Source organism: Cyrtonyx montezumae, unplaced genomic scaffold (genome assembly GCF_038088225.1).
Source record: "Cyrtonyx montezumae isolate F1298 unplaced genomic scaffold, pur_monq_1.0 scaffold_2, whole genome shotgun sequence".
Classification (NCBI taxonomy): domain Eukaryota; kingdom Metazoa; phylum Chordata; class Aves; order Galliformes; family Odontophoridae; genus Cyrtonyx; species Cyrtonyx montezumae.
The window spans coordinates 16,365,025-16,382,907 of NW_027071936.1; the positions used below are offsets into that span (position 1 = coordinate 16,365,025).

The 17,883-nt window shown below is 49.0% G+C and overlaps 2 protein-coding genes across 3 annotated transcripts in view; both read left to right on the forward strand.

Annotated features, from left to right (window-relative positions):
* The window catches only part of GRID2 (glutamate ionotropic receptor delta type subunit 2), a 637,449-nt gene extending 631,190 nt beyond the window's left edge, over positions 1-6,259 (forward strand). For both annotated transcript variants that reach the window (XM_065736492.1, XM_065736493.1), the window contains 2 exons: positions 1,649-1,889; positions 5,763-6,259. In XM_065736492.1, coding sequence (XP_065592564.1) covers positions 1,649-1,889; positions 5,763-6,185 — 664 coding nt within the window. In that variant the 3' untranslated portion in view covers positions 6,186-6,259. The remainder of the gene's footprint in view (positions 1-1,648; positions 1,890-5,762) is intronic.
* An 8,186-nt stretch (positions 6,260-14,445) lies between these two features.
* On the forward strand, positions 14,446-15,351 carry ATOH1 (atonal bHLH transcription factor 1). Its single transcript, XM_065736070.1, has one exon. It carries the CDS (start codon positions 14,514-14,516, stop codon positions 15,339-15,341), a length of 828 nt encoding a protein of 275 aa, XP_065592142.1. The 5' UTR covers positions 14,446-14,513; the 3' UTR covers positions 15,342-15,351.
* The last annotated feature ends 2,532 nt before the right edge of the window (positions 15,352-17,883 follow it).

The window sequence follows — 17,883 nt, forward strand, 5'->3', positions numbered from 1 at the left end:
ATGTTGTTTGGTTATTGCCTTATGTGTAGACAGTTTAGTGGTTCCTAAATATAAAGAAATATATGTGGAATGTTTGAGACTGTAAAGTGAAAACTAATGTGCTGTTTCCTTTTAAGAATTTACACAAGATTTTTGTTTGTCAGAAATGCTACCTGCTGCCCCTGTGGATGTTAATAATCGGGCCTAAGAATCCCCTTAAATCCTATTGCAGATCTCAGAGAGTGAGACCTGGAATAACAGTGAATTATGTCTGTAGGCAGCATATTCCATAATGTAATTCGGCGTACAGATCATGTTCGCAGTTGAGGAGGAATGCTTCTGGTAGCAAGGGACCTCTGGAGGTCTGTAGCCCAGCCCTCTGTTCTAAGCAGGCCCAGTTAGGTCAGGTTGCTCAGGCAACCTTTGAATATCACCAGCCACGGGGATCCCACTGCTCTTCTCTTCCAGTGTATTGACCTCCCTCTTTGTAAGGCATTCTTCTTTTTATCATGTCGGAACTGCTCGTGCCCAAGCTTGCCCCTTAAAGCAGAACAAAGAGTCTTCGGTCCTTGACCAATCCTTGCCTCCTTTGGAAGCTTCAGGATGTGCAATTTCCGGCAGCAGCATCCCAGACTGCTGCTGGTTTGTGTGCACTTGGATTTTTTTGCATGCTGCGACCAATGATTGCACAAGTGATTGTTTGCCTTCCAACACTGAAATGAAAAACAAATTTATTATGTGAAGGAAAACATTCCTTTTGTTTTATTCCCTTTATGTGTAATCATCAAATTTATTATTTTGGGTAATCAGAAGCACCCAGCTGCCACTCGAGGCACTTATGGATCTTTATGGGCTAATTTTTTGTTTTAAGGAGAAAAAAAAAAAAAGTATTTATTGAGATGAATAAATGAATCGCATATGAAAATCTTCCAAACAAACCTCTTGTTACTCAAACTGCTCACCCCACTGGAAGCCTAGGAAAACACGTAGCCCTTGAAAGCTACCCAGCAAATCCTCAGCAGCAGGCTGGCTGCGTAGGTGTAAGGGCAACTGAGTTACACAGCAAAGAACCTTCCCCTGGAAATTTCTTGCTAGCAGATTGCGTGCTCCTGGTGGGCAGGATTAGTTTAGGTCCTTACTGATTGCAGCTGAAGTAGTTCTGCTCTGCTCCCTCCGAAGCAGCAGGTCGGTAACCAGGTAACAGTGAGCTTGCAGTAAGATAGCGTGTATCCTGTGGTACATCTAAAACTCTGATTGCCTTTTCCTCTTTTTTTTATTTAATTTGAAATGTTTCTTTTCCAACTATTAAAATCCAGAATGTATGTTTCAGGTATCTCACACACTACGGAAGTCAGGTGCTGTAGTCTGCAGCAAAAGCCAGCCATGAAAATGAAGCATTTTAAATCTAACGTTTTCCTTCTGGGTTTAAAAGGAAAAAGATTTTACAGGTGCTGTTGTTCAAAGAGAGTACAGCATGGGTATCCATGTGCTCAGTCTTATACACAGTCCTGTATTCAAGCTGTCTTCTAGATCAATACATCTGTATTCTCCAGCTGCTTGGCCTTCCCATTCACATGTAAGGCGCTCAGGTTTTGTCCTCGTGCCCTTGTGCTTTGATTCCATCTCCGCTGGCCCAGTGTAACCCCTAACTTTTTGCTTTTTCCTCAAGGATTCTGGAGCTGCAACAGAACGGTGACATGGACATACTGAAGCATAAGTGGTGGCCAAAGAACGGTCAATGTGATTTTTACTCATCTGTGGATACCAAACAGAAAGGAGGTGCCCTGGACATAAAAAGCTTTGCAGGTGTTTTCTGCATTCTCGCCGCTGGGATTGTCCTATCTTGTTTCATTGCAATGTTGGAAACGTGGTGGAATAAAAGGAAAGGCTCCCGGGTTCCATCAAAAGAGGTATTAGACCCTCCATTTCTCCTGGGAAATTTTCATGCACCGTAAACAATGTTGTCATGAATTGATAGCCTGTAGGGAACAAGAATCAGATAAACTTCCTTAGCTTCCTAATTTTAAGGTAAATGTCATTCCTCAAAATCTCTTCAGCTGCTCTTTCCAGAAGAGCTTTAAATAAAACAATAATGTATAATGATATATAAATTTGTAACAATTCTGAGTAAAACATGGTTGTTGCTTGTAGAATAGTATGTTGTTAACACATCCTTATTAGGACGCCATTGCCATAGGTGAGAGTTAATCCTCACCAGCAAGCTCAAAGGTTTGTTGTTTTATTTTGCTTGTAAGATATATCCCCTAAGCTCAATGGCTCGATCTTTTAAGATAGATTCTAAAAGTTTAGCCCTTTATTCAGCTGATAACTTCTTAAATAAGCTTATTTCGATTTTTCAGAACCGTTAAACTCTTGGAACTTCCATGAACTTCAGCTGTTGTTACTTGATCTCAAATCCAGGGAAGCAAGGGTGGTTTAGATTTTTCAGACTCAGGCCAACCTTATTTCTGAAATCTATTACAGACTTTAAGACAGTCCTGGACAGAGAGTGGGGGAGATATGTCATCTTATACCACAGATGAGTTTGGTTCTTCACCTTCCTATGGTAATCCACTTGCTCCTTTGCCAGCCATCTGAGCCTTATGCGGTCTTACCAAAACTCCTTAAAGTCCTTTAGCTCTACAAACCTGTAGAAAAACATCAGGAAAATAAAAAGCTATTAAAATATACTTGGCAGGCATGCCTGAAGGTGAATTTAAATATGAGCTATAATATAGCACTATCAGTTATGCCTATTTTGTGTAGCTTAGACTTACGTTGTGGGGTATTGCTGTTAATTTGTGTGCAGCGATCTCACCTTCTCTGATGTTTCTCCATTGTGTTTATTTCTGCTAATCTAATGCTGTGTAACCAGGCAGGATTAATTACACTACCTAATTAGACAGCATTGACACTGATGTTAGAATACTTATTATCTTTTCTTGCCTGTTTTAATTCCCAAGCTTTTTTTGTTAATGATCTGGACCAGAGCATTATTAAAAGCAGGGGGAAAAAAAATCGCTAGTCTTTAATTGGCTTTCTCAGGAACGGGAACTGTCCAATTTCAACTGGTAAAATTCTAGAGATGAAATGTACAAGCTTACTGTTTACCCAGATTATTAGAACATCATATGGTGCCAAACATAAAAATTAATACCAAGGCAAAAGAAAAGAACAGCCCAGATATTTTTTAAGCATGAAATATCCCGTTTCAGTTTTCAAACACATAATGTGTGCTTTCCGTAAACTGTGTAATTCGGCCTCCTTCGTCTTTGTCACGTATTCATCAGCTTAGCATTTAAGATTGTCTCAAAGCTCCGCTGAAAAGCTTGGCTCAAAACTGAGTTTAACGTGGACGCATGAGCTGAATGTCCCCGCTGTCCTGGATGTGGGGGTCATTCAACAAAGAAATACATCTTAACTAACTTTCTTAAAATTCATTTTAGCTTCCGTGAAATCCATTGGCTCTTCCAGGCCACTAGTCCCAAATCGGGGGTCAGATTGGGCCAATTTGTGGTCAGCAAGCCAACCCCTTTTCCTGGCAGCTGCCATCTGGTGCTCCAGAATGCAAGCATTTATACTGAAAAAAAAATGTCTTATGGTTATGAAGATAACATTTCAGTCGCATACCAGAAGTAACCCCTTCCATGATGTCTGCCTGAGTCTGCAGACAGCCTTAAACGGTAGCTCTGAGAGAAGTATGAACTGCCCCAGTAATCTCAGTGGGATGTTGACTCTGAAGCCTGATGATAATTTAAGTGTGAAAACTGCTGCATATTTCACTACTGATCACACGAGAGAGAAGAGGAAAGATCATAATATGGAGATGTGCACAATCTTACTGTGAGTGGGTCTCATTTTGGTGTATCGTTTGGGTGGCGATTGGGTTGTGGGCTAAAGCATGGGAGAAATATCACTGCTTTATTATATTTTTACTGGTCTGACTCTAGCCCCAAATGCATCTCAGAGAAGAAGGAAGAATATTCTGAATAACTTATAGAGGCTCAGAAGTACTGAAATTCAAATTGGCATTTGAAATTACAATTCCAAACAGCAACAACAACTAAAAATTAGGCCCGTCCCTTAGAGACATAGTCATGACTTGCACGTGCTAGAAGAGCCTCTTGTATATATTTTTAAATACCAATGTGGCCTCAGTTCTTCTGCATCCACATGCAGCTCCAAACATTTTAAAGGAGAGCGTTTGGTGAATGCGTTTGGTTTTGGTGTCACCTGTGTGGTTGTTATGTGCATCCATGTCTACGTCCACATGTGAATAAACTACAGACCGAAAGCTAAGTCCAAGAAATGAGCACTGCTTTTATTCCCCTCCTGTGATGAGCTCACCTACAAAGCCCCCTGTGGTCAGCTTGGTTTCCTCTGGCAGAGTCCCGATGCCCTTTTCCCTGCTCTTTACCCTCCAGTTTGTCTCACTGTCCCCTGTCTCAGAAGGGAGCTGCTCCCTCAGTCTCACCTGAGTTGGGCTTTTTATTCAGTGTGGTACTGGTGCGAATATTCGGTGATCCTTTTTGCTAAGAAGATAAACTCCTGCAGTTTGTTCTAGGTGGAATTTTCAGAGTGCTTGACTTCATTCCTAGACAAAGGAGGGACCTAAAGCCCATTCTGTTACTAGGAGTTTTGCCATTGATTCAATGAGCTCTGGATCAAGCCAGTCATTGAATTGCAGTAATCGAGTCTGGAAGCCAGCAATGCACATCTATCGGCCGCCTTATTGCCCTCTGTGAGGTCCTAGAGTGTGAGATATTTCTAGTGGCCTGGAAGAGCCAGTAGATTTCACAGAGATTAAGGTAAATGTTAAGGTTAGTTGGAACTGATTTTTGTTCTGAATGAGCTGTGCTGCCTAGGCTTGAGGGAATGCATCCCCTAATACGTGTATACATAATGCTGCTTTGCATTAAGCTTTGCAGTTCAGTAGAAATGCGTGTGTACAATATAGGTGATTTCCTGGGTCACACAGGACGTTCTTCTTTTCCAAATTCCCATGCATTTGAAATCTGAATAATAATAATAATAATAAAGCCTCTCTAATGGAGTTCACTGGGTTTAAGAAGGAAAAAGAACAGAGGTAAGAGGAGCGATGCTTTGTTATAATAAGTCCTCCAGGCTGCCTTCTCACCCAGCAGCATCATAATTCCACCTGAATTTATGGAATTGCTCCCTTATAGGTAAGGAGAGAACTAATCCCTCTTTTGGCATCACGCTTTCAAATTGTCTGGTGTACGGCTTTTTACGTGATGTCAGTGAGATGCCAGTGCTTGGATTTGGGCCTGGAAGCTCAGCTTTTCTGCACTATAAAAGCAAAAATCAACCTGAGACTTTAGCCCATCCTTAAGCCCTGAGAGAAGGAACATGGATGAAGACAGCAATCTGGTCCCTCAGAGTGCCCCATTTTATCATCCAAATTTAGTCATTATTGCAGCATTTAAGAACTGGCAACATCCCAGACATTCGAGGTGATGCTGTTTTCATGTTATGAAGAAACCTCCCAGTAGCTCTTGGAGTTGAGTCATTCAGACAGGGGATTTGAAGGGAGATATGGAAAAGGGTCTGCGTGAAGTTTTAGCAGTTTTAGCTCATCCAGCTTCAGGAGGTGGGGATGTTTGCTGGTGATGTTTTGAGCTGCCCACAGCTAAGAGAAAGCTTTAGTAAGCGTGTATTTTGTTTACCGAGCAGTTCTGATTGTGCTGTGATGCTTCAGTCCTGCAAAGAAAAAAACATGGCGGTGGTGGTGAGCGGTACATCTTGTTCTTCTCCTTCCCCAGGATGACAAGGAAATAGATCTGGAACACCTCCACAGGCGCGTGAACAGCCTCTGCACAGATGACGACAGTCCCCATAAACAGTTTTCCACATCGTCCATTGACTTGACCCCGCTGGACATTGACACTTTGCCCACCCGTCAAGCACTGGAGCAAATCAGTGACTTCAGAAACACTCACATCACCACAACAACCTTCATACCAGAACAGATCCAGACGCTGAGCCGCACGCTGTCTGCCAAAGCTGCTTCTGGCTTCTCCTTCGGCAGCGTACCTGAGCACCGAACTGGCCCTTTTAGGCACAGAGCACCAAACGGGGGCTTTTTCAGAAGCCCCATCAAAACAATGTCATCTATCCCTTACCAACCAACTCCTACTCTGGGGCTGAACCTCGGCAGTGACCCGGACCGAGGCACCTCCATATGAGCATCAGACCGAATTTCTTCACTGTTTCTTTTCTAGGACTCCCTTTGCAAGGAGCAGCTGTAATGTTGTGGGACTAACATGGATGTAACCTTTTTCTTTTTCTTTTCCTTTTCCTTTTTTTTTTTTTTAAGTTTTAAATTGGTTTTCTTTTGTGTGTTTTTTTTTTTTCTTTATTTAAGAAAACAATCAGGATTATTAGTAACAACTCTTCTCTGCTTTCTCAGTCTGGTCTCCTCTTTCCTTTCTCTCTTTATTCTCTTTACTACTCGAGTCGCTTACTCTTTCATTTATCACCACTTTAGGTTTTGGTTACTTCAGGCTTTTCATATACTTAAATATAGGAAACAATTAGTGATTAATGCTTAAGAAAACCCTGAGGATTACTTTACAGAAGGGCATTGGCTCCTCCTCCTCCTCCCCACTGCCTTTTTTTTACTATACTTGCAATAACTTAAGTCCTTTACATGTATTCTGCTGCGTATGGTCAGCGCTCCACTGCTGTGTGTCCTTTTAACTGTGGACCAAAGGCAAACCCTGCAGTTTAAAAGACAGGAAAAAAAAAATTAAAAAAGGCAAAATGGGAAAAAAAAAAAAAAAGAAAAAAAAAAGGAAGCAAAATAAATGAAGTCGGAAGACAATTCAGGCCCCATTATATGAGAATGCAGTTTTGTAGGATTACAAAAAGCCATTACTATGCCAGTAAAGACTACAGTTAAATCTACTTTTGCACTGCAACAGTGCATATGACCTTTATGTGATTGTACAGTGTTAAAAGTTTTTCTTATGTACAGTAAACTGTATCATATGGCAGAAGCCTCTGTTGTGTTAAATAAATTAGTATCTCATACATATATATATACATATATACACACAAGTATGTATATATATATACATGTATATATAGCTATAAAATGGCAGCCGTTGCTTTGGCAATTCATTCAATAAAGCTTTAGTAAAATGTGTTGTATACAGGGAAGATGTACAGTGCAGGGGTCTTTTCATTTAGAAAAGACGGGTCGCTTTTAACATTATTCTGACTTGCATTGTTTGCCAACAGAGCATATTTTATACTTTTTTATTAGAACATCCAGGACAATTTCAAGTTTGTACCTAGATGTAACTCTTTCGGTTAGGTTTCTGCATTAGCTGTTGAGCATTCTATATAGCTAACCTTGATAATTTTACTTTTAATTAACTAGACAGATGGAACACTCTCTTAGGTATACCACGCTCATGAGCAACTAATATAGCTCTAGAGAAGTTTAAACATAGATCAAAGGTTAATAAATTATTTTCCAAATCAGTACGGCTGATCAATGTGACAATGGTGTTAGTGGAGCAAAAGCCCTTGAGAAATACTGATGTGGCCTTAATTATAATCGCTTATTGCTCGAAGGGGAAAACGATACATGAACCGGCGCTCATTTTAACCCTTTATATGTTAAGTTAGATTTAGAGGAGCTACATACTTTCTTATATTAGTGCCAACTACTGTATAGAACAAGAGAAAGAACAGCAGCGAGAGCAGAACCGGTGCCGGTTTTGGCACCAGCTTTTTAAAGTAATGCCGTTACCTGTTAGAAACGTAGGAAGAGCTTTCAATTTGTAATCTTTAAAGCTGAAGATGAAGCTAAGTAGAAAGCAAGCAGTTTATCCCGTGAGGTTTTTTGGTTTGGTTCTGTTTCTAATGCAACCACGCGCTTATTTTAACCTAACTCATTCTCTTTGGCTGGGATTATTAGGAATCCACCTCTGCGATTTGCTTTAGGATAAATTAAAAGGTATATTCTTCAGACCTATTCTATTTTGATGCTAATTCTGTTCTGGGGGAGCATCTTGTACTGTCACTGTTTTTTGTACTAAATCTTCAAATATTGTCTACTGTGTAAGGCAGAACCAATTCTTATCGTGCGAAAGGCCATTTTGTTTCCGGGGTAGCAAGCGTCTAAAAGCATGCACAACTTGCTTCTCCCTTGTAACATTCATGAACTCATGCACACCTCTGAGGAAAAAAATTAAAAAATAATAAAAAAATATATATTTCTTTCCAACAGGCTATGTAGGGACATACCAGATGTTGCAGTGATTTTAGCTATTAAAAAGATAAATCTGTTAACCATGTACGATATTTAAAATAGGCCTATTTTGATGTGTTGCCTATTATACAGATACACGAAACACTTTTTGGAGGCCTCAGTTACAAGTGGCAGAGCTTTCTGTGTATAATTTGTCTAAATAATTTGTCTAATAAAATTGTTTTCTAAAGTCGCGTTTCCTCCTGCTTAAACACTGAGTACTGTGAGCTTTTTCCTTTGGGGGCAGGTGTCTACTCATGGATGTTTTTGCTGCACTGGGGGAGAGAGAGGAGAGGGTGTTTGAATCTTATTTTATGGTTTAAAGAAAAATACGCTGGAAGGAGTACTCAATTCAGTGCTACGTTTTTATTTAAAAAAAAAAAAATCTGAGTCTGGATAACATACAAATCTGAAGGGAATTACTGATGGCTGAAAATGCCTTGAGGGTGAAAGGTGCCTACGTGCTTGTGCCAATAGGCATGTGTGTCAGGGGGCACTAAATGCCCAAAGACAGGATGCTAGAGGGTGTTACCATAGGTAACAATTCCTATACCTGCCTCTACTGACTGATGGTGAGATACCCAGAGAGAAAAGAAGTGCACTGCTGCAGCAAACAGGTGAGTGATTATAGCACTCACTGATCCAGACACAGCGTGATCAGAGCCGTGGTCTCATGAGTTTCCCTCCTGTCTTGCCAAAACAAAGCGTTGGTACGATTTCTCTAAATATAGCAGGTATTTATGCTAACATTGGACACTACAAATTCATGAGGATGTGAGGATATCTTTTTGTGCTAGCACACCTGCTGGGCTGGAAAGCATGCTGGAGCTTGATACCCTGGGTATGTTTGATTTCACAAACCTGAACGAAGGTGATGGGATGAAAAGCAAAGCAATTTCCCACGTGCACACTCATGGTTGTAAAAAAGACATTCTCCAAAACAAACGAAGTGTTGTACCAGCACAGCCCTGCAGTATTCACTCTCCCTTGGCCCAGAGAGCTGTTTTTTCCTCAACATTCTATGGAACAGTTTTGAAAAATATGTTAAAATCAGGTATCTGCTCCTAAGAATGAGTCATAGGTACTTTTTTAAGTACTGGGATACGAATACATATTTCACATCAAAACCAGGGAGCAACAGATAACTCATCACCATCATACCCTACCATTCATTGTGTCTCATACGTGACACCATATGTTCGCTGTGTGTGAAGTCAGAAATCAATGTCCCCCAAGGAATTCTTGTGAGGGCAAAATGTTTCATGACCTAATTAATTCCTAACCATAAAACTTGATCTGATATCCTAAAATTATAGGAACCGTGAACTTTTATTACTTGTCAAGACTAAGAATAGTTGCTCCCCAACTCCATCCATCACAGTGGTGTGATGCTTCTCATGTGCTACAGAATTTATTTCTAAACATGCTTCAGAAGTAAAATATCTGAAAGTATTTCAACAGTCCGGACAGGCTTTGGCCACACCAGATGGAGCAACTGCAGGTTCATTCACAGAAGAGACTGCCTATTGTGGCATTATGGACTGAAGATGGCTTTGCAGTGCCTTCCTGATCAGTACCAACATGATAATGGCAATCAGGGCAGAGGTAGAGAGATGAAAACGAGGTGTGCCCTAGGTTAATACAAGAGTATCATAGCCTGCCCCGCTCTTCCCCTCTCCCCCCCTCTCCCCCCCCACCCCAATAAATAAATAAAATAAGAAGGAAAAAAGAAAACCAACTAATATCTAGATTTGATAGTGTTGTAAAGGAAGCTATTCATTATTTTGGCATTCCACAGCAATCCTTTATTCTATTGGTGCATCATCTGTTTGGAGCAAGAATACTCCAGTTAGGAGCTACTACAGTAAGATTAACCAACCCCTCCAACCTCCTTAGCAAAAACAAAAAAAAAAAAAAAAAAAAAGAAAGAAAGAAAAAAGAAAAAGGAAGCGTGGGGGGGCAGTCACCGAGTTCCCCAAGTAATCACACAGCTGTAGGTGTTTATTTCAATTCCAATTCTGGCTCATGCAGCAGCCAGTGTGGCAGCAGAAAAAAAAAAAAAAAAAAAGTGCTGGTAGTTCAGGCTCAGCCTTCTATATGGAACAGGCAGGTTTGCTTTCGTTTTCTCTGTCTTGCATTTCAGTCCTTCAAGTGAGTGCTCTGAGGCTGGGGAAACTGTTCAGCTGCTTGCTTGCTTCCTCTGGCATAAAGGAAACTGAGTAGCAATAAAATTTCAAGTGGGGTGAAGACTCAGGGATGCTGCTTACACCCCAGATTTGATTGCCAAGGGATGATCCCGGGGCAGCCGGATGCTGCTGTGGGTGCCTTGCCGAGAAGTTGGGCAAGGAGGTGGCCACTGCTGATGGAAATGAAACAAAAAAAGGTGGAGTGGGCAGCTCTGTGAGCATGTCATAGCTCTGTTGCTGTGGGTCAGCTTGTATTTCTCACACGTCCATGTCTTGCTCTAACTATGCCACGGAGAGGTCCTTGAGTATTGGTTTTGAATATTCCCTGTGCGTTTCTCTGGTGTGGACTGAAGTAGGAGCAACCCCTGTTGATTCATGTTCTTACTGATTAATTATCTTGCTTACCACTGGGAGAGAGTAAGCAAGTACTTTGATCGAAATGTGCGGTGTATCACTATTCCCACTCTCCAATGCACTCTGAAGGAAAAGTCTCTGTGGTGTGGCAGTGACTACATCAAGAAACGTGTAGTGTAGCAGGAAAATAGGACTGCGCTGTCAAACAGTGCTTCGGCAACACTGAATGGTTTGTCTCACAAAGCTTTACAGCTCCGTCTGTCTAAGTTCTGCTGTTGCTTGGATCTCTGCAGGTTTGGGGGATGACAGCTGATGCTTTCTTCTCATTTATCTTGACTCTCTGCCTCGAAGAACAAATAAGGCTCCCTAAAATACTTCGTGTGACCCCTCTTCCCATCTAAAAAGTCACGGCTGCCGACGCCGGGGGCTGACTGCTCTACCGCCGTCCACACGGTGGCGCTGCGGCACCGGCCGGCGCGTTGAGCCCCGCTGAGGCCGCCCACCCGCCGGGCGCTGCCGTGAGGGGCGGCCGCCGTCGCGGGCGCGGTGTCCCCGGCGGTGTCGGGCGGCGGCTGCGGAGCCCATATCCCGGGAGACGGGGCGGCCCGCGCTGCTATGCAGACGGGATAATGGCGGGGGCCAGCGCCGTGTCACCTCTTGTGTGCGCTTTGCAAAGAGGAGCCCATGCGTGGCGAATGGGACACAGACCGCCATTGTGCAGGGGACACTTTAATAACCCACACCTACAATATCCAACCTGTTGTTCGCAGAGGGACGGCCCTGCCACGCACAACCCACCCGAGGGGCGCGGGGGGGGTGGAAGCGGAGCTGGCGGCGGCCGTTCGTCCCGATTGGTTTCTAAACGTTGCGTGGCGATGGATGCTGGTTGTTCCCGGCAGCCTTTCTGCTGCCGGGAGATGCAAAGCGTTGGAGGAGGGTTTCCTGTGGATGGAGAGGTCTGTTTTACTTGCCTGACAGGTGTTTCCCTCGTGGGGATTGCTCTGCAACCTGGGGGATTGATGGCAGGTGTTGATCAGTGGCCGCTTGGGTCCATTCTCTTCATTTTGTCCCCTAGGGGGACTTCAAATGCATAGTCCCCGCATTTTAGGAGCCTTTGGGAGATCTGCTTTCCTTAGGAGACCTGCAAAGGTTGGCATTTCCATGTCTAAGAAACCTCCTCCCCTTTTGGCAGCAGTAGAGCTGATGCCAAGAGCCTGGCAATGCTGGAAGTGCCTCAGGGTGGGACCCTGTGTTTAAGGCCCTGTGTGGCTCAAGAAGAGCCCCTCGTTCCCAGCTCACTGCTCAGGTGATGCTGTTGGTGAGAGGCAGTGTACGGACTGTTTAAGATGCCGGATTCTTCCTTTTTTTTCCCCCTTGCTGACATGCTCATAGCATGCAATGCCTTAAGCACGAGGCAGTTTGTTGTTGCTTCTTTCAAGCAACTGAGGTAATGAACTTGTGGGTTACGTGTGCAACAGCATCCAGGCCCAGCAAAGTTGGTGATGCTGCGAAGGGCAAGCAGAGTAAGTCTGGAATAAGATCCCTGCTAAAGAGGTGAGGGAATTGAGAAGGCAGAGGTGTAAAGCCTGTGACCCTAATCCCACGGGTCCGATACTAGTGCTTGTATTGCATTGAAAGTGGGTTTTTGGGTTTTTTTGGTTTGTTTTTTGCTGTTTTTTTTTTTTTTTTAATGGACAAGCTTCCAATTCTGTGTAGATGTCATGAATGCTTCTTCCTCTGGTGCTTAGTTCTGGGATCTATTTTGTAATGCAGACCCTAATCCAGCTAATGCCAGGTCGCTGGGTCACAGTTGCTGTCCGATGCTGCAGCCCTCTGCATCTCTGCAGCCAGGAGGAAACAGCTCACTTCCTTCCAAACTTTTTAGGGCAGCAGCCCCAAAACCCCGGGTTGACAGCTCTTCGTGGTTGGTTTTGCTGGGTTTCTGAAGGGCTGGTGCTGAGTGATCCCAATGCTCAGGCACTGCTAGGGACTGAGAGCATCGAGCAGCTTCACAGAGAATATCTTGCTGAGCCGTTTCAACTCAAGGAAGTTTTTAAAACAGTAACCGAAAGAAAATTATTAGTCACGCTGCCGTGAATATAAGGCTTTTTATTTTTTAAATATCAGCAGCAACATAACTAAAGGAGCAGAGCAGCGGAAAGAACACGTTCTATAGGCAAGATTTCCACTTAGATGAGGAGGATGAATTCATCGTGCCCTACAATGGCCCCAGGAGGTACCAAGTGTTGCAGTGATGCTGTGCGCATCTCTTGGAGGCAGTGGGAGTACGTGCTTCACAGCACTGGGTGGTCGTGTTGCCCACGTCACTTCTGATCCGCGTTTAAAACACTTCTGAAGTATCACCACCATCAGGTCCGGGTCTGTGCCGCCAGGATGGGCTCCGCCACGCCGGAGCTGCGGAGCCGTGCAGGCTGAGAGAAGGAAAGGAACAGAGAAAATAGGGCAAGGGAGGAACGGGATACTTCCTAATCTGCGGCGGTGCCCGCCGCGCTGACCGCAGATACTGAAGCGAGATTGAATGAGTAATTAGGGTGCCGTAGCACAATTAAGCTGAGGGCTGACCCACGCGCTTTGTGTGCTCTGAGAACGTCCCTGGCTGTAACGATAGAGGCATTTTGCGCGACTTCTCTCCCCCCACCCCCAATCCCCCCCGGTCTGTAACCCATTTCTCCGTGACACCGCTGTGTGCTGACCCCGCGCCGCTGCCTCGGCTCGAACCCGTCCGGGGGGGAGAGGAAAGGGGGGGGGGGGGGGGGGGGGGGAGCGGAGGAAATCTGCATAAAGATACGGGGCCGCGTCCAGTTTGCGCGGCTCTGAAAGCTTTGACACTTTGAGAGAGAGGGCAGCTTCATTTCCAAGGCGCCCGCATTCCTGCTATTGTACAGTAAGCGCTGCGGAGCGGTGTGCTTGTGTTTCCGACTCCCGTGAAGTTCCCTGCGCGCAGGGCGTGCCTCGAACCGCTTCAAAAGAAGCGAGTCCTACAAAAGGAAAAAAGAAACTCAAGTAGGCTCGAACATACAAAGAGAGGAGAAAGGAGAGAGAAAAAGGGCCGGGCGGCGCTGAATGCAGAATGAGCTCAGCCGGCCCCAGGAGTTCTCCATCCCTTACATGTATCTCATCCCGGGGGAGCGGCGCTCAGCGCGCACCGCCCCGCGCTTTCGGCTTCGACTCCGTAGAGCAGCAGCCCTGCAAACAAGCAACTCGCCCCGTCCGTCCGACGTGCGAACGGCGCTGGCAGCGGCGCAGGTGCACGCAGAGGGCGCCCACTCGACGGCTCCGCTTCGCCCACGGGGGCAGCGGGCGCGGGACGGGCGCCAGGCGCGCGCCTCCCCGGGCGGAGCGGCCGCGCGTGCCGCCGCTCCCCCCACCTTCCCCCCCCCCCGCCCCCTTCCACCGCCCTCCCCTCGCGCTATTGGCTCCCCGCACGCGCCGGCCCCCCGCCCGCCCGCGCCATTGGCCGCCCCGACACGCGACCGGCGCGGGGAGGGGTGGGGCGCCGAGGAAGGGAACGCGGGGCGGGGGGAGCGGGGGAGCCGGGACGGGACCCCGGCGCGTGCCGCTCCTTAAAGGGGGGCGCGGCGCACGGCCGACACCGGAGACGGCGGCTGCCACGCGCGAGGCGGGCGGGCAGCCGCTGGCAGCCGTCCGTCGAGCCGTGCCGTGCCACGTCCCATGGGCGCCGCGGCCGAGCCATGAGCCTGCCGCGGGCAGCCGCCGCCGAGTGGGCCGAGGGCGGGAGGGAGCCGGAGCCGCTGCTGGGACCGGAGGCGGGAGGCTGCGGCTTCGCCCCCGGTTGGTTGGGCGTGTGCTGCGCCGCACGCGTGCCCGCCGCGTCGCCCCGCTACCTGCTGCCCGCCGACGAGGAGGACGAGGCGGCGGCGGCGGCGGCGGGGGGGGGAGCGGCGCGGCGCCCCGACGGGAGCAGCCCCGGGGGAGCGCGGGGCGGCGGCGGGCGGCCGCGGGGCGGCGGGGCCGGGCCGCGGGCGCAGGTGAGCGGCGTACAGAAGCAGCGGCGGCTGGCGGCCAACGCGCGGGAGAGGCGGCGGATGCACGGGCTGAACCACGCCTTCGACCAGCTGCGCAATGTCATCCCCTCCTTCAACAACGACAAGAAGCTCTCCAAGTACGAGACGCTGCAGATGGCGCAGATCTACATCAGCGCCCTCGCCGAGCTGCTGCACGGGCCCCCCGCTCCCCCCGAGCCGCCCGCCAAAGCCGAACTCCGCGGGGCCCCCTTCGAGCCGCCCCCGCCTCCCCCTCCTCCGCCGCCCCGCGCCTCGCCCCCCGCGCCCGCCAGGACTCGCTTCCCCCCGGCGCCGACCGCGGGCGGTTTCCCGACGCAGCTCGAGCCGCTGCGCTTCCCCTCTTTCCCGGCGCAGAAAGCGCCTTCTCCCGCGCTGCTCCTGGGGCCGCCCGCGCCGCAGCAGCCCGAGAGGAGCAAAGCGTCTCCGCGCTCTCACCGCAGCGACGGCGAGTTCTCGCCGCGCTCCCACTACAGTGACTCGGACGAGGCCAGCTAGGGGGCTGCGGGGCCGCGCCTCCCACCTGCCCGCTGGCCCCGGGGCCGCGTCGTTACGCCGCTGCGTAGTCGCTCCTGGCAGAGTTTCCTTCGCTCAGAAACCGTCGCCGTCCCTTCTTCCTGCCAACGCGGGGCGAGAACCGCCGCGGGGCTCCCCGCCACGTCCGCCCCGTCCCGTCCCCGCAGAACGCACCGCGGCGGCGCTCCCGAGGGGTGCGCGGCGCAGAGCACTTTATCGGCGGCGGAGACGCGGGCGGAGAAGAGGGCTCCCGGCTGCCAAGGGGAGCCCCGCGCCGCCGTGGGCGCTCAGCCTGACAAACGCGAACTCTTCGCTCGTGTCAAACTTCGACGTTCGTTTTATTTCGCTTTTGTGGTAATAGGAAGCTTATTTATTACGGAGTGTTTGCTACTGTTTCTGCCTTCTGGTTGTTTGTTTCTTTTTTCGTTGTTGTTTGTTGGTTTTTTTAAAGAAAAAGAAAAGAAAAAAAAAACTTTTCTACGACGGAAATCGTTTATTTTAATTTTAGCCCAGCCAATTACCACTGGTATATGTATTTTTTTTTTTTTCGAGATCAAATAAAGGTGGAAAAATAAAAAGGCGAAGCGAAACTGCGACGCGGTCGCGTTCCCCTTTCTCCACGCACGCCCTGCGCCGGGACGTGGCTTCGCAGCGTCCCCTTTCCTCCCCCCGCCCCGCTCCCCGTAGGTGGTCCCGCGAGTGGGGCCAGGCCGGGCGGGGCGGGCGCTGCCCGAGCTGTGCACCTGTCCCGCGGTAACAGGCGCTCGCTCGGCCGTCGGCACAGAGCGGACGAAAGGGACGGGGGGGGGGGCTCGGCCTCACAGGGTGAATAGTTCAGCGGGACTCCCCCCCCTTCTTCCTTCCCAAAGTTCTGGAGAGGGAGCAGTTTTCGTTGCCGGGACCGTGTCTGGCCCCGTGGTGGGGAGGGGGCGGTGGGTGGGTGGAGAGGAACGCGGCGTGGAGGAATATCATCGGTGATGATATTCCCAGTCACCCAGTTTATTTTTTTTTTTTTTGGAGGGGTGGAGGACCAGGGCTTTATTTTACTTTATTTTTTGGGTGGTTGGGTGGTTTCTTTCCTTTCTCCTCTCGTTTCGTTCCTTCTCGTTCTGTTCCCCCCCCCCGTCCCCCCCAAATAAACCGGCGCCCGTGCTTCAAGCAGCACGAAGCGGCCGCGCCGCGCAATCGGAGCGCATCCACCGCGATGTGCACATCACATCTGCCCTCCGCGCACCGGGCACCGCTGCTCCCCCCGGACAGCGGAGCGCAGCAGATCCTCAGCTCTCGTTGTCTGAGGGTTTTTTGTTTTGTTTTGTTTTCTTCTTCTTTTTTTTTTTTTTTTCTTTAACACTTCTCTGAAAGAGATGCGCAGCGTATTTCCATGTTGAGGTTCAGCCCCGGAGTTTGCATAACAACCGCTTGGCAAGCTCCCCTCTCCCTCCTTCCCTCCTCCCCCCACCCCCCCCCCAACCCGTTAACAAGCTGGAACGTAGAGCTGCAGGTTGCTCTAATCTCATTAATATTTTGGAAAGTTGAATATTGAGCGTTTCGGAGCGCTCATTCCCCATATGCCGGGCCGCTCCCGCTATGCTGGCTGCTTCCTTTCTCTCCATTATTAGCAATTAGCTCCTACCTTCCAAAGTGGGATCCAAGTATCCAAGATACTAGCAAAGGCATCAACTCTGCGGTGCAAGCTAAGCACGCTCCCAAACAAACAAAGAGACAACATTTCTTTAAGTAATGAAGATGGATAAATCGCTTTATTGAGCTCGCGACAGTGTTTGTTTTGCACGGACGAGCGCGAAGTTTGCAAAGCGGAGCGCGCTTTGCTTTGTGCGATCTTCCCCGCTTTTAAGAGGCTTTTCTTTAAACCGGGAGCGTTCGGTTGTGGCCGAATGCGCCCTTTTCTTCGGGGCGCAGCTCCACGGCTGCTGTTTGCCCAACCTCTGGCCCCGAGGAGAGAAGGAAGGAGGGAGAAAGGGTTAACCCCGGCGCTTCTTAATTAGAGCGGGGCGGACAATGCGGCGGGGCGGTCGGGGGGGGGGGGTAAGGGCGGGGGGGGCTGGCCGCGCTCCCGGCCGCGGTGCGCCGTGTCTGGAGCGGAGCACGCGCTGTCAGCTGGTGAGCGCGGCGCGGCGGCCTTTCAGGCGGCACCCCGGGGAGCTGCGGCCCGCGGGGAGCTCCGTTGTGCCCCCCCCTCTCCCGCCCTCCGCATCCCACCTCCAACCCCTCCCCCCCCCCCACCGCCCTGGCAGCCCGCGCTCGGGCCTCCCCCCGGCCCCATCCTCGCTCTCCTGTCGGAGAGGGATACAAAAGAGGAAAAGCAACGCCCGCTTGCTCGATGAAGGGGGGTCCCACGCGTGTGCGCCTTGCGCACACGCGGGGCGCCGGCGGAGCTCTCCAGGGACGCGCGGCTCTCGCGTCTGCTGCAAAGCGCTGCGGCATCGCCGCCGCTCCCCTGCAGGAATGTCCCCCGCGGAGCCCCCACGACCCCTCCGAGGGCAACCCCCCCGCTGGCTCGGCT